Source organism: Protopterus annectens, chromosome 1.part1 (assembly GCF_019279795.1).
Source record: "Protopterus annectens isolate FY-2018-M chromosome 1.part1, PAN1.0, whole genome shotgun sequence".
In the NCBI taxonomy this organism is placed as follows: domain Eukaryota; kingdom Metazoa; phylum Chordata; order Ceratodontiformes; family Protopteridae; genus Protopterus; species Protopterus annectens.
The window spans coordinates 365,652,311-365,668,479 of record NC_056726.1 but is presented as its reverse complement, the minus strand read 5'-3'; the positions used below and the strand labels follow the sequence as shown (position 1 = coordinate 365,668,479).

General features: G+C 41.4%; 1 protein-coding gene across 6 annotated transcripts in view; it reads left to right on the top strand.

Moving 5' to 3' along the window:
• The first annotated feature begins 732 nt into the window (after positions 1-732).
• RBFOX2 (RNA binding fox-1 homolog 2) overlaps positions 733-16,169 on the top strand; it is a 2,020,637-nt gene continuing 2,005,200 nt past the window's right edge. For 2 of the 6 annotated variants that reach the window (XM_044075312.1, XM_044075317.1), the window contains exon 1: positions 733-1,546. In XM_044075312.1, coding sequence (XP_043931247.1) covers positions 1,364-1,546 — 183 coding nt within the window. In that variant the 5' untranslated portion in view covers positions 733-1,363. The remainder of the gene's footprint in view (positions 1,547-16,169) is intronic. The other 4 variants (XM_044075315.1, XM_044075291.1, XM_044075316.1 and 1 more) reach the window with 4 other exon arrangements.

Below are 16,169 nucleotides of genomic sequence, written 5' to 3'. Positions count from 1 at the left end.
GGGTGGAGTAGATTTTGTAGAGCCGTTTTTTTTCCAGGGTAGTGAAGTAGTTTTGGGGTTAGTATCAGTTGATTATAAAGAATAAGGTTGGGAAGTTTCAGCCAATCAAGTGTTTTAAGGGGAGTGCAATGGTGTATTGCAATATTTAAACTCTTCCCCTAACATATTCCTCGACCTATTACCTCCGGAATCAGAAACGAATGCCTAATCAGGGACACTTTTTATCACTTTAGTTCCATTACCTTGAGAAGTGGATAGTATAAGAGAATGTAAATTAACAAGCATTTTCCGAAGTACAAGTCTAATCAATATTTGTTTAAGTTTAACGTGTCACAATTTCTCTCCAAGTTGCTAGATTTATGTGATTAGAAGGGACAGAGCAACATTCTGAGCCAAAACCAGAGGCCTCCCAACTGTCCCTATTTTATACTCCCTCCCAATGTATTGCTTCTTTCTCGATTCTTACGTGAATATGTTGAAAGGTAAATGCCTAATGATCTTTCAAAAAGACCTGGTGATTACTGAAGAGATATGAAGGTTACAATCTATAGCAAGACATGGAGTTTAGAAAACAGAGTACACACTTCTCCTCATACCTCTGCCGAAAATGAGTTGTGACCAGACAAACTTTCCAAATTACATTTCCACACAATCAATCATTCCATTGCACTAGGTATGTTTACGCCAGAGGCGTAAGGTCGGATGGTAGGACCGCCTCTAGTCCCCGGAAAGTCCCGAAGTTTGACGAAGTGCTGTTGTTCGGCGGTCTCTTTCTTAGTGTGGCTTTGTTTAATTGTCTTGCACGTCTCCATTCTTTGTGGGTTGTTTGTTGAAGGTCGTAGTGTATCTTTGCAGACACCGTTACAAATTGTGTGTTTTGCTGAAAAAATTACTGTAGCGAGAGTATTACCTTCGGGCTGGAGTTTGGTGAATTATAGCGCAAGCTTTCGGATTGGACCAGTTAACATAAGAGTAACCCGAATTGTGCCGCAGGGTGTTGTGTGGCAACACGAAAAACGAGGCTGTTACGTACGAAGCTCAGTTCCGTTTTGGGATATTACGCTCTTACACGCAGCAAACTTGCTTGAGGTCGCCAGACTACATTTTTATCCTTTTTGTATTCTGCAAAGCAGAGACACGTTTATTGGGCTGCTGGCTGAACGAAACGTTCAATCCGGGCTCCCTTACTATCTTTGTAATCTTACGCATTTCGCTGTGTTCTGCGTCGTTTGGTGTGTCGGCCTTCTTCACACTATTTTTGTTGCCGATTGTTGAGTATTTTTTTCCTTCTTCCTTTGGGAAGACGTTTAGCTCGTGGCACTTGTGGTGATTTTTGGTGTGTTTGGTTAATTTGGCGTTTTGAATGTCGGCCGAAGTGGCGGCACAGCTCCCCGGTTCCCTGGGGATACAACGGGATTCTGAATCTGCACAGCAGCAGCAGGCTGCAGTGGCTTTGCCAAGAGGCATCAAACGAGACTCAGAGCTGGAACAACAGCCGCAGTTGGCAGGAGACATCAAAAGGCAGCGTATCGACGGTGCTGATCAGGTAGCACATCATGTTATCGTTACTTCTTTATAAAGGCATTGGACACTATTGTTGGCATGTTAACCACATTGTTATTTTTCAACTATGCGGCCAGTTTGTAATGGTTAGGTATTCGGTAAAGCTGTTGTAATCGATTGTAGTGGGTTGTCCTTATGAAAATATGGTGGCAACGTCTGTGTGCATGTATGTATGTAACATGTGTATAAAAACTCCGCAATTGGTGGGGGGTACTTACAACAGCTTCACGGCTTTTGGCCTGGAGGTGGCACTCCCAACCTAGTATCTCTGTTACGAGGGCATGATTGGTCTTTACACCTGCATTGTGTGCGATTGTCATACCTTTTGATTTCGTGGGACATTTGTGCTGGTGCACAGCATGAGGATTAACTGTTTTGGAAATCTTTTAAGAGTGCTCTACTGTGATATATTGACAGTTGCATTTTACAAGATAGTTTCTATGTCGCTTGATTGTATTCACTTTGTAGCATGATTGTGCTTTTATAGTATGATGCCATTACAGCTGCTGCATGTGCATATTAAACATTCATTAGTTTTAGGTTGTTTTTGTTTTTATTCGTTTATGTATGTGTGTTATACTCGCCTGGATTTTTTTTCCTCTTATTTTTCCCTGGTATATACCTCACTTGAACTCAGTCGAACTCTATGCAAAATTATGAAGGCTCCCACTGAAACTGTTTTTTCCTTGCATCATAAATGTTCCAAAACGTATATATTGAGTAGAGATGGTAACTGCAATTTAGAAAATGTAGGCTTCTTGTGGTCCAGGGTTTAATTCCTTCTGTCTCCATTGTGTAATTGTGTGACTCTTGAGTAAGTCGCACAGTTAACCAGCCGGTGCTCTCTGGCTCTGTCTGAAAAGGTCCGTGGGTGTTAGTGCTGGACCGTCCACCCGCAACTCCTTTTCCCATTTTTGCACATTTGTTGATAAAAGTAAACTAATTCATTAGTTACGTCAAATACATTAAACTCTGTACTGTATGCTTTGGTAATGTTGTATCTGACAAAATATATTGGAGGTTTGGTCTCTGCTGGAAATGGGTTTGTGTAAAAACCAAGCCACACTTACCGGTCAGCAAAAGCGTATAAAATGTTTGCATCTGTATTGGCCTTTTGGCTTGGTTATGGCCGAAGTGTTTTTAAGCCAGTCTGTGTACCTGTTAAACACAGACTGAAGTAAAATATATGCTGTGTTTATAACATGTGAAAATTATGTAATTTGTGTCACATTTATTATATTTTTGTTTACATTTCCTAAGTTGTGCTTGGTCCTTAGTTGGTGTTGATTTGAGCTAAATAAGTAGAACTTAATAATTTGTTTTCTTGTCCACAATCATTTTCAGCAGTAAAGTCATAGTGAAATTACAATAATACAGCAAATTAATTGCCTTTTTTAGTGTGGTAGCTCTTGCTTATTTTTGATTAACCTGTTTCCCTTTATAGGGAAATTTGTGATGGATGCCAGAGAAATTACTGATTTGTAGTAAGTGCCATGAGCTCTTATTCTTTTACTGGAATAGGCGACCTGAGTCGAGAATCCATTTTAAGTCATGACCGGTCTTGTCAGGCATACAATGGATATATAAAAACGTGTACACACCCCTGTTAAAATGCAAGTTTTTTTTTCTGATATTAAAAAAAAGGTTCACAATAAATTATTTAAAAACTTTTCCCACATTTACTGTGACATATAACCTGTATAATTAAATTGAAAAACAAATTTGTTGGGAGGAAATATTAAAAATGCAATGAGTTGATTGCATAAGTGTGCACACCATTGAACTAATACTTTGTTGAAAAATCTTTTGATTTAATTACAGCATTCAGTCTTCTTTGGTAAGAGTTTATCAGCGTGGCACATCTTGACTTGGTAATATTTCCCCACTCTTCCTTGCAAAAGCACTTCAAATCTGTCAGATTGCGAGGACATCTCTTGTGCACAGCCCTCTTCAGGTCACCCCACAGATTTTTTTTTTTTTTTTATTGGATTTGGGTCTGGTGTCTGGCTGGGCCATTCTTCTCTTCTGGTGATGCATTCTTTTGTTGATTAGGATGTATGTGGGATGGGTGGAAAGAGAGTTCAAGGAGAACGTTTAGAATTTACTTGTTTAGGTGGGAGCAGGGGCAGATATGATTGGGTAGAAAGTGTTTAAGGGTGTGCTTTGAAATTTTTGAAGCATTCTGTGGTATTTGGAAGTGAGTTCAAAAGCTTTGTAATAGCATCTGTGTATAGTCATTGTCCAGCTCTTTTTTTTTTGTTTATGTGGATGGATAGTTGGAGTTTTGTTTTCAGAGTGGCGGGCTTGGGTGTGGGTATAGGGTTTTGGGATATTTTTAAGGACAGTGCAGCTGTCAGGGCTAATTTATTATTTTGAGTTATAGACTAGGTAGTGAGGGAATTCAAGCCAGTTAAGTTCTCTTGCGGTTTGGCAGTGATGAGTGATGCTTATTTTTTTTAGAGAAGAATGCAAGTTGGTAAATATGTGGGCACCGTATAGGAGAGAGGTGAGCAGGTATGTATTGGCAAGGGTGTTTTTGATGGTACTATCCAAGAAATGTTTGTCTAGAGAGAGTTTTGTGATGTAGGAGTAACTGGGATTCCCTCTGCCAGGTTTTGATTTGAAAATATCCAGTGTGATGGAGTTTGCCATTTGAGGATGATGTTATGGTAGTATCGTCAGCGTGTTGGGTAATGGAGCTTAGAGGGGAAGTGGTATGTAGGTTGTTGGTAAAAATATTGAAGAGTAGGGGTCCAAGGATGGACCGTTGTGGTACACCAGTTTTGTTGATTGGTAGTAAAGACTATTATGCCATTTTACACACTGTTTGGATAGGTAACCGGTGAGCCATTGAAGGGAGGGGGAGCAGCAAATCATTGAAAATTGCTGAAAAAATTTGAGAGATACTGTGTCAAGAGCCTTTGATAGATCTAATAGTAGTACTGAGGTAATGTAACCAGTCAATTGGATTTCTTCACTGCTTCCTTGAAGAAGCTTAGTGCAGTGCTGGTACTTTGATGGGTGGAATCAGTGTTTGGTGGGGGCGAGTAAGTGGTTGTGTTGGGGTGAGTAGGTTGTGTTCAAGTTGCTGAAATTGTTTATGTATACACTTTTTGTATAGGAGGTTGGTTGATGATTAGATGGTTCATTGAATTACCTCCTTTGTGTAGAGGGGTTGAATAATTTTTTTTTGAGACTGTGGACCTGGGACCCTTTGATAGAACTGTTTTATAAGAATGCTGACCGGATGTGCCATGCTGTCTGCGGTGAGTATTGTGGTGGGAGGTTGTCTGAGGAAAGGGAGCATGCTTTTAATTTTTGACTGCTTTTCTGGAGTAAGGAGGTAGGAATAGGTTGTGAGGAAGGGGTAGGTGAAGCAGATGAAATTTGTTGAGGTGAAGTATTTGTGAGCAAGGTTGTTGCAGCAGGAGTTGGAGGGGGGAGTTAAGTTGGAACTAGGAATTGTAGTGGAAGTTGGGTCTGTTACATTAATCAACAGTATAAGAAAGTTATTGAACATGTTGGCCATTTATGCAGGTGTTTGTCTGGAAATGGTGAAGGGTTTTGTTTAGAGCCTGAGGTGAGGAGGTTTTGTGATATTTTTCTAGAATTGTTTTGGGGTGTGTTTATGGTTAGCCACTTGGTTGGATAAGTAGTTTGTCTGAAGTCAGTAGCTTTTTTTGCCTTGCTTTGTAACAGTTTGAATTTGATTAGGTTCACTTCATTTTAGTTATGCCATTGTTTCCAGACTTTGTCTCTCTGGTTTGTAAAAGTTGTTTGGTGTTTTGTAAGCCAGGGAGCATGGTTAGTCTTTATTCTTTTGGTGTGAAGGGGCTAGGCTATTGAGAATGTTTACAAATACTTAGCTGGACTGGTGTATGGCATCTTCTAGTGGCAGCGTTTTAAGTGGATGCCAGGTGGTGTGTTTTGGAATGTTAAACTTGTCAAAGTTTGTTTGTTTTTTTTTTTTTTTTGTATGGTTTCTGGATATTTGTAGGGAATATCTAGGTATGAATATGGGAAACTGGTTACTATCAGGATTTGAATATTTGTGTGGATCAGAGACTAGAATTCAGTCAAGGGTGGCTCCTAGGGTATTGCTTTTATGCATCCTGGTAACATTGGTGATGAGTTGGGTGTAGCCGCAGAGGTTTATAATATTTGTTGGGGAGTCTGATATCAGGTCTTGCCAGTTAATGTCGACATCCCCTGATTATGGCCTTGTTGCTGATATTTTCTGACATCCAGGATAGGACATCCTTGAGTGTGTTTTGGCCTGGGGGGGTATACAGTCCTGCTATGCATAACTGTTTTGTACTATTAGTTACTCTCAGGGTTTCTGCATTATTGAAGGATGGAATTGTTTTGCGGAAAGGTAGAATTGTGAAGGTGTTGGGATAGATTTAAGGCTACTTGCCACTTTTTTTTTTTTTTATTTATTCTGTCAGGTCTTTGTATGTTATAGCCTGGGGTATTATTTTGGTGTCTTGTATATGTGGTTTTAGCCAAGTTTTGGTGATTTTAATAGAATGTCGGGTGTATTGTTAGCTGCATGATGGTATAGGTGGAGGCCCTGGGTTGAGGGTGGATGTCTCTACACAGGGATATTTATTTTAATTTTTTTATTTACTAGGAAAGTTTTGTCTTGGAACAAAGCCATTTTTCGGTGGAGGCTTGGGGAGAAATGCTCCAGGAGCATGTCTTTTTAATGTGTTAAATGTGTTTTTTTTTTTTTTTTTTTTTTTCCCCTTTGCACTTGTTATGAATAAGTAATTGGAAAATACACTGGTAACACTATAGAGAAGGATGTTGGGTTTTGAGACGTGCATAAAGTTGCATTCTATTAGGCTGGCTGATACTTTACTAAAGCTGTCTATGTACTTCTCAGTGTTTAGGGTTAGAGCTGAAAATTTAGTTTCTGTTTGATATAATGCATATTTGAGGAAAGTGGAATAGAATAGTAACCTGAAGAATGTTGGAAACGCTGAGTAGTGAAGGGTGTGTGAAGTTGGTGACATTGTAATTTGAGCTCTGGAGAGTGGGGGAGGGGGGGGAGGAGATTCAGAGGTAAAGTAGAGGGGATGGAAATGGTGGTGCAGGGTGGTTAATGTTAGTGCGGGAGTGGGTGTTATTGGATAATGCAATATTGGGGAGGAGTTAGGGTTAGAATAAATACAAGGATAGCAGGGATGTGTGGGAATGGAGGTAGGGGAGCGGAGTGAGCCTGAGTGCAGTGGGGTAGTCTATGTCCTCTAAATATAAAGGAAAGGCCCAAATAACAATCAGTAAGTGGGTTGGTGGATTTCTGTGACCTATGTTACAACTTGTGTGTGTGGAAGAGTGCGATCTATGTTTGTCCTAGCAGGGAGTCTTATGGTTGTGATTGCAGAAAGGGGTAATGGCAGAAAAAGAAAATTCTCCATTTATGAGGTGTGTTAATTTAAAAGTAGTATGTGGGATAGTATGGGTGGGACAGGAGCAGGGGTATGAAGATGTCCGAAATGGGAGAATAATGGAAGGTCTTAATACAACTACAGTTAACCTACAATAAAGGGCTAGTAAAGGAGGGAAGAGTGGGAGCTGTACACTAGGGGTAGTGATGATAAGCCACTGAATGTTCTGCTAGCTTATCCTAAAAAAAAAAGGAGAGTGCTGCTGGGGAGTAGTGGGGGGTTGGTGATGTGTGATGCAGCTATGAGATGGAATGAGTTTCAGATTTTAGTGCAAGAAAAATAGACTTTACATACATTTAAGTAGAAAACTAGGTGTATATGCCTGCTGGGGTCCTCTATTTGTTTAGAAACTGGTACTGCAGGCTGGGTATTTGAAGCAGGTGGTATCACTAGTTGATTACAAGGTCCTTGGCCTTAATGAAACACTAAGTGCACATCACCGAAGGGGAGCTACAGAGCTCTAGCAGGGAATGGGGTCAGAGACTGGCCTGCAGGGAGTCACAGGGGGAAGCTCTGGCCACAGCTGGAACCTGGGGCTCATGTATGCCCCCCATTACCTCTAGTAAGCAAGTTCATACAGAACGCCATGCAGTGCAAGGCCACATTCTTTATTGCACCCTTTTGGCCCTGAACAGACTTTGTTCCCCTTTGTGTGGTCTCTCTTCATACACCCACCATGGCTGGCTTGATCATTATCTACATCTCCTTTCCCATCCTTCTGGACTTCATCCTCTGGATCGCATGTCCCCAAAATTAACTGCATGATACCTCCAGCTTCAACATTAGTCAGATATGCCAGATTTCTTCCTTCAGTGGTTGACATTCTAGGTGAATTTTTCACAGCAAATGGAACACATTTTCAATTTGGGTCCATTCTAAAAGACTAGATCCATTTTTAACACCTATACTTGAATTTCTGTCTGTCTGATCACTTTGAAAAAGGCTGTTACAACTATTGAGGTTTAATTGCTGACTATGTTCAGTTTCCATGTAGGGGTTAATGATGTATCCTTTGCATCCCTTAAGATATCTAAAGCCTTCTTTAATGGCAAATTTTACTAAGATCTCCCATTAGGAACCCAACATCACCATTGGGACATTTACCATTCTTTTACAAGTCCTTACAAAACTTCCCTATAAACCAGCTAATGAGATGGACTTGACATTTCTGTCTTGGAAAACCATTTTTCTAGTTGTGGTTACTTCAGTCAGATGATCTTGGTATTACAAGCCCTTTAATCAAAACAACTATATGTGGCTTTCCATAAGGACAGGGTTTCCCTTAGAACTAATGCATCTTGTATCCCTAAGGTGGCATCCATTACTAACTTAAAACCTGTCTGTACATCATCTGGTGCTCTTCCCAGGATTCTCCAGCAAAGGAAAATACTTAATTTTACTGGATATTCACAGACTCTCTTGACTCTGGTCATCTTTTCTGAAATCTTTTGCACTAATCTAATTTCCTTTGCCTGGTCAAAATTGGGGAAAGCGGTATTTGTAAGCCATCTTGACGGGGTTACTTTGTTGATTGTAGGTCTCTTGTAAGCCATCTTGACGGGGTTACTTTGTAGATTGTAGGTCTCTTGTGTGCCAAAGCAAGAACTTGCCCTTCGCCAGTTAAACCAAAGGCTTACTCAGCTAGAGCCATTACTACTTTTGCCTTCAACAGAGGATGATCAGTTGATGGCATTTTTGCAGCAGCTACTTGGGTAACTATACACACTGTGTCCCACTATAGTTGGGTGAACAGTCAAGATAATCATCTTTATGGCTTCACCATTCTCGGGGAATGTCCTTCCTGAATACCACTTTGCTGACAGTTTGGGATTCTGTCCCACATGTTTGCGTGAAAATAGACAACATTGGATATGAGTTATTTACTTTAACATTAGATCCATGTTGTCCTGTTTTCATTCCCTTCAAACTCCCTTCCTACAACCCATTACAGATGGTCACCTTCATCTTCTAGATGACTTGAGTGGATATTTAATTCCTGCCTGAACAGTGTGTTTCATAATAACCTGATTTTTCTTCCATTGCAGTTTTCTTTGCTTTCTCTGGGTTGTTTTCACAGTACTCAGTACTCTGACATACGTACATAACTTCCATTATCAATAAGGTATGGAGTATTGTCAGTAATATTTTTAAATGCAATGAGAACTTTGTGTGCCTTTATGATAAGGTCAAGAAAATTTCTGATGGGTGTTTTTCCAAAAAAATTTTATTTTGCTTTACACCCTGTTAAATTTGATGCATGTGCGATGGGATACAAAATCCTACACATCTGCATTGTAGAAACAGTTTTTTTTTTAGTCTGGTTTGGCATCAGTAATTTTTCTTAACTAATGGGGGCTTGTCTGCAGAGGTTTGACTGTTTTTTATTTGTGGTATATAAAATTTTGAGGCTAGGTTAGGCCATTGTTGTGCAGCAGTTAGCATTGTCACCTCACAGCAAGCGGTTCTCCAGTTAGATTTTTGGCCGGGGTGCTTCCTTCGTAGAGTCTGCATGTCCTCCCTGCGGTCATGTGGGTTTCCTCCCATATTGCAAAGATATGCAGTAGGTGGATTGGACATTCTAAATTGGCAGTCAGTGAGTGTGGGTGCATGAGTGAGTGGTGCGAATGAGCTATAGCAGCAGGGCTAGCCACCCGGTGGTGTAAAGCTTGGCTCAAGGTGATTGTCACTGTGTAAGTGATACCCCAACCCTATATGCAAAATGAGAAAAGCGGTTGAGGATGGATGGATGTAAAGTGATGAGATAAATGTAGAATCTTTGAACCCTAAACTTTCTAACAATTAAGAATTATGATTTATTTACTTTTTGTTTACTGGGGTAGAGCACTGATCTCTATGGACTATTTGCAGGCAAAGCCTGGGTGAGTAGATCACGTAAGAAATGCGCAAAACATCATTACAGATAAAAGGATATACTAAAGATATATTGCTGCATTTGTAAATATGTATGTGTATATATATATATATATATATATATATATATATATATATATATATATATATATATATATATATATATATATACTATGATGTTCAAGAAGCAGTTGTGTCAAAACATGGTTGGAAAATGGAATTATGTTTATCAGAGCTTTATGGATAAGATGTAGCCATACTTCATAATTCATTGATGATGTCATCAAGACCACTGAATACAGGTAGTTTCCTGGCCAATTCTTTCCCCAAACTGACATTGCCATGACCATCCTAAAACCCCACCCTTGCTCTGATGTCACAGCTCCCTGGTCCTTCCCCTACCCATACAGAAAGTAAAGGCTAGAACAAGGAAACAGTACACGAGTCAAGTCTCCTGCTGTGAGCAGTCCTTCACAGCAGGTAACAGCTCAAATTGCCCTTAGCGCTTTGACAGCTAGGGAAGTTAGGTGTGAAGGGGGTGAGAGATGAGTTAAAGTAGTAAAATTCACGCTTCACAAAAAAACTGCAGTTTAGCCATTTTAAAGAAGCAGTAGTAAAAAGCACCTTGAAAGTCTCTTCTGTGGCATTTGCACTGTTTGTGTGTTTAAGTAGTCATTGAGCGGAAGGAAGTGTTAAAATCCAATGCAGTGACAGGAGCTTCAAGAAGAAAGAGGTCTATGTGATGTAACTTTTTACAGACTAGTGCTACCTTGTGGGATTCCTAGAGGCAGACTAAATCAGAATTTCTTCAATATGTATAAAACTATTTAAAAACTTGTAAATGGTCCCAGAGTGGTGGTAAAATGTAGGAAATGCCAAACCATGACGAAATAAACCCGGGAGTCTGTGGGTGCTGTTTTCCTTTAAAAAAGCACTTCCCAGTTTTGTTTAAAACTGAGCAAATGGTGCTTCACATTGTAGGAAAATATTTTTAATGGTGTAGCTTTTGTTTTTGTTTCTGAGTGAATTAATGCTAATGGCTGCATGGGGGGGTGGCCACAGTGGTGTAGCGGTTAGCATAGTTACTTCACAGCCAGAGGTTCTCCGGTTCGATCCTCTGCTGGGGTGCCTTCTGTGGGGAGTCTGCATGCCCTCCCTGTGGTCACGTGGGTTTCCTCCCACATCCTGAAGACATGCTGTAGGTAGATTGGGCACTCCATATTGGCCCTAGGTGTGAGTGTGTGCCTTCTGTGGAAGGTTGGGCTGGCAAGTCGACACTGCAAAACTCCACTGCCAGTCATGAGCAGACAGGTGATCCGCTGTGGCGACCCCTAACTGGGAAAAGCCGAAAGAAGAAGAATGCTAATGGCTGCGTGGAATGAGAACAGTGAAGACTTTTTTTTTTTTTTTTTTTTTTTGCAGTGTATAAGTTCATAGGCAGGTACTAGGCTATCTGTCAGAGGGCATTTATAAACCTAGCCAGAGTGTGTCTGCTTTCACCGCCCCATTGATTAACTGAGCCTCTGTCAAGCAGTGCCAATGAAGTGATCTCGGGGGTGTATTTTCTGTTACCCATCCACTCGTCAAGGCTTCTCTTGAAGAGTGTCAAGGCTTCTCTTGAAGAGTGTTAGTGAGGGGCTCTGCCTAATGTAGTTAGGAATTTTGTTCCAAAGCATGGGAGTGTCTGACAATAATCTATCCCTCCAGCATGTTCTATTTATTGTTGTGGCGAGGTTTAGCTCACCTAGAGCGTGTGGCTCGCAGTGACTTGGATTTCTTTAGGTGGAGCATGTCCATTTTCAATTGTGTTGTCCATTTTCATTCTTCCTCACCTGTGGGTCTCTGATCCGCTCCCCAGAGCCAGCTCTGCTGCATTTTCTGGATTTTGGATCCCAAATCTTAGGCTCCTCCCTTTTCCCATAATGCACTACTTTGTCCCTATCTCTTCAGTTAGACTTTGCTGCTTATTGCCCATTGGGTTTAGACAGCAAGAAATTATGAAGGCTCAGACCTGAAAAATGAATATTATCCGCCTCCAAATATCCTAAGAAACAGGCTGGGGGATGGCTCAAGAGGGAAAGGTTGAGAAGAATGAAACTGCACAACACAAATGGAATGGTATTCTATGTACACAACTTCTTTACCTGATGTTGTCCTTTTCATTCTACCTCACCTGTGGGTCAGAATCCCCAGCAATACAACTCTTGGGAGACCCTCAAAGAAGCATATGCGGGAGCGATGTGTAACCCTAAAAACTGTCTCAAACTGGAAGGAGAGTGACTCTATGACTATATAAACAGAATTATGTACTTTCTATAACTTGGAATTACAGATGGGTCTTGGATCAGACCTCTGATCTCAGCCAGCAAATGGAGAGATCCACAGCTCAAGCTCCTCCCCTTCCCACAATCCCTTGCTGATCTGCAACCCTCCGATAAAGTTTGCTGAACAACGAAAAAGGCATCAGCACTGTCTGCCCAGGAGACTAAACTATCCCCCAAAAAAAGTCATTCCAGCTCTACCAGATCCCCAAAAGGAAGGGGGGTGGAGGGCGGGAATGTGATGAATAATGACACTGATAACGCAGATTCCAAGTTATGGTAAATACATAACTATATCTGATGTTATCATTGTCATTCATCATTGATGGGTCAGAATCCCCAGCTACTATGGACCATGGATGGTCTCAAGGAATGATATGCCGGAGCACTGAGGAACCAAAGGGAAGCCCTGTTCCTAGACAAGTTCAACTTATAGCACAAAACAAAAAAAGTGTGGGGATTACACCAAGTAGCAGCAGCACAAACCTCAAAGAAAGTTTAGCCAAGAAGGCTGAAGATGTAGCCACAGACCTAGGAGAGTGTGCTTTAACCAATTTGGATAGCTCCATATGTCTGCTATAAAATGTAGGAAATACAGCTAGTAATCCATCTGTAAATAGTTACCTTAGAAACTGCCAGACCTTTCCTGTTCAGGGAAAAGGCCACAAAAAGCTGGTCTGACTTTCAAAATTCCTCATTCCTCCAGATGAAAACTTAGTTGCCTAAGGATGTCCAAGCAATGCAAAGTATACTCCCCTTAGAATAATTACGGAAGAAAACTGATAACTGGATAGATGGTTGAGGTTAGCTTCCAAAGTCGCCTTCAGAATGAAGGATTTGTCCTAAGAGATACCCTGTCTTTGCGGGAAGACCATAACAGGGCTTAATGCTAAAGGCTTGTAAATCAAACTCTTAGCCGAATTAATGTCCACTAAAAACGGTCTTCAAGGACTGCAACACCAAGGTTAAATCCTAAGGAGGAAAGGATCTTTAATAGGCTGTCTGAGAAGAGACCTCTGAGAATGGCTTTACATAGTTTAGAAGAAAAGGTAGGACCCTCACTCAGATGGAAATTAGAAGTGGCCACCGACTGGAGCTTAATTGTGGAGAAAACTAGTGTCAGGAAAAGCAAAATGTCAGGAATCTGGGCCAAAAATGGATCCAAATTACATGGTCTGGCTCAAATAGGAAATCTTTTCCCATTTACTGTAATGCACCTTCTTCGAAGATGCCTTCTGAGATGCCAAGATAATGCTTCTCATGGGAGAGGGGAAGCCCGTGACTGTGAAAGGATCACTGGAACTGGTGGAACCAAGAGATTGTAAGTGGAATCCCCCAGGGATGAGAGACAAGATCCAGAAGTGGATCCAATATCTAGGGAGGATAAATATTTCAGATGAGACCCAACGAGGGAAAACCACACCTGATTAGGCCAAAAGGGGGCAATGAAGTGAGGGGGGGGGGGTCTTCAGGCAGTGAACTTTCTGGAAGATCTTTGGAATAAGGGGAGTAGGAGAGTAAGCATAGGAGGACAGCCAATCATGAATCAGTGTCCCTTGGAGACTCCATCAGAGGGATCAGGGCATAGTAGTTGCTACATTTGTGGTTGCATGAGGCGGCACACAGATCACAGCATGGTTGACTCCAACAATTGAAAATCTGGCATTGCACTGACAGATTCGGGCACCACTCGTGGGGACTCGCAATAGACCTGCTGAGTTTGTCGCCCAGCACTTTCGAACTGCCGGAAATGAGAGTTGCAAGAAGAAAGCGCCTAGAAGACACCACCCATTCCCACACTCATGACTCCTCTGCACAGGGGATAAGACAGTATTCCCTCGTTTGTTCATCAGACCACTGCCATGTTGTCCATATCAACTGTTATAGTCCCCAGGAGGCACTAAGCTTGCAACGTTAGGACTGCTCTCATCTCCAGGATGTTTATGTGCAACTTGTTCTCTGTGAGGGACCACATGCCCTGAACTGTCCTGTCCTGGAAATGTCCCCCATCCCAAAAGGGAGGAGTCTATGGTCACTGTGGCCTGGGGGAGCAAAAAGGCCTGCTTACAATTAGATCCTGCGGCTGAAGCCATCAAGTGAGAGGATTTCTGCACACCTGAGTAATCCTGGCAGTCATGGACATGGGGTGAACATGAGCAGACCACTGGAATCCCAGAGCTCACTGAAACACCCGCATGCGATACCTGGTGAGTGGCACTAACTAGATGGCAGCCACCATCAAGCCCAACGCTTGAAAGAATCAGATGAACTGACTGGTCTTCTAGACCCAACAAGCGAGACACCTGATCTCGTATGTGCTGGACCTGAAAAGGGCAGTGCTGCAGTCTCTGACACTGTCTAATTGTACTCAAAGTTTTGGCATGGGGAAAGATTGGATTTGGGCAAACTGACTAATGCCTAGAAGCTGAAAGAGGTTGAAGGTGTAACTGGTGGCCATTAGAAGTCTATGCTTTTGTGGGTACCACAGAGCCAATCGCCCAGGTACAAAAAGACCTGGTGTGGTGTTTGAGGATGAAACTATATCCAGTTTCAGGCTTGAGCTCGTTTTTTAGTGTGTGTAGTCAACGGTTGCATAAAAGTTATTTTTTGTGGTCTGTGCAGGGTACTGACTTTTTGGTTTTGGCTTTTACCTGCAGTGATGCACAGACTCCATGTAATCTCCTGCCTGTGTTTGATGAGGTCCCCCCCCCCATCCTAGCATCCTAGAAACATGCTGGTAATTGTTAGCTAAAAAAATGGTTGTAGTTTGTGTGTGAGCATGCACATCTGTGGTCTACCATTTATTGTAGCACGAGCACCTGTTGCTCCTCCTCCTCCTCCATTGGGGAGGTGTGTGTGTGTACTTGAAGTTGAATACAGATATCTGATGCTTTGGGGGAATGTTGGAAGGAGCTGTAAAAACACACAGCATTCCCTAGCTCTTACTAGTTTTATATTTTATGATTTTGTTGGTGATTATAGAAAGGGTGTTGTATGTGGGTGAGTTGAAGTACCAATGTTGTGAGGAATGAACTTACTAAAATTCAGTAACACGCCCTTAGTTTTTCTGTTACTAATGTAGGATACTTTCTCTTTAATTGGCAGGCAGACAACCTAAAATGCTCATGATTAAGATGGCGGATCCTGTTTTGCAGTGGCAATTTAAATATATGTTTTATAGTTGGTGTACTCATTGAATAGTACTCTATTCATTATAAACTGTTTGGCAGGATGTTGTATCATGACTGTGAAAATAGTAGACTATGGGTGGATGGTCTTGGTACTTATTAGACATCTTGTAAATTTGACTAACTGGCATGTCTTTAAAATTACCACAGACAAATGTAGATGACAGCATTTGAATGTCAGATCATTTAACACTTTTTTTGTGTGTGATTCAAAGGGGTGCAGTATTTGTCGGTGTGGAAGAATGAAACACCACTCTTGACTGAAATTCTCTGAACATGTTCCCTCCAGGCCTCCAAATATTGGCTAAAACTTCTGTCTACCCCTTCTGTGCCTTTTTTATTTTTTTATTTATTTATTTTTTTTTTATAACATTGTCAACGTAATAAACAATTTGACATAGCTACACCTACCCAGAATAATCTAATGGTGTTATTGTTGTTTGCCAGGTCTGTATAAACCCGACTTCCTGTAAGCTCTGTTCACACTGGAGAATGTACAGGAGTTTGGGTGTGGTTACCAAGACATTGTTTAAAGTTGTGGAGAGCACCCACTTAGACCACCTATTGCACATGTAGATACAAAGTGATTTGTTTTTGTTTACATCGGAAATAACTAATATTGACAACTTTTTTTCAAGCAGTAGGACTCGTTTGAGCTTCTGCACGTACAGCTCGCCATAAGTAAATTACTGTACTGTATTTTTACAAGCTGTGGGATCGCCACTCTGACCCAGGCAACATACCACTTGTACTGGAGTCTCTCTTCATTCATG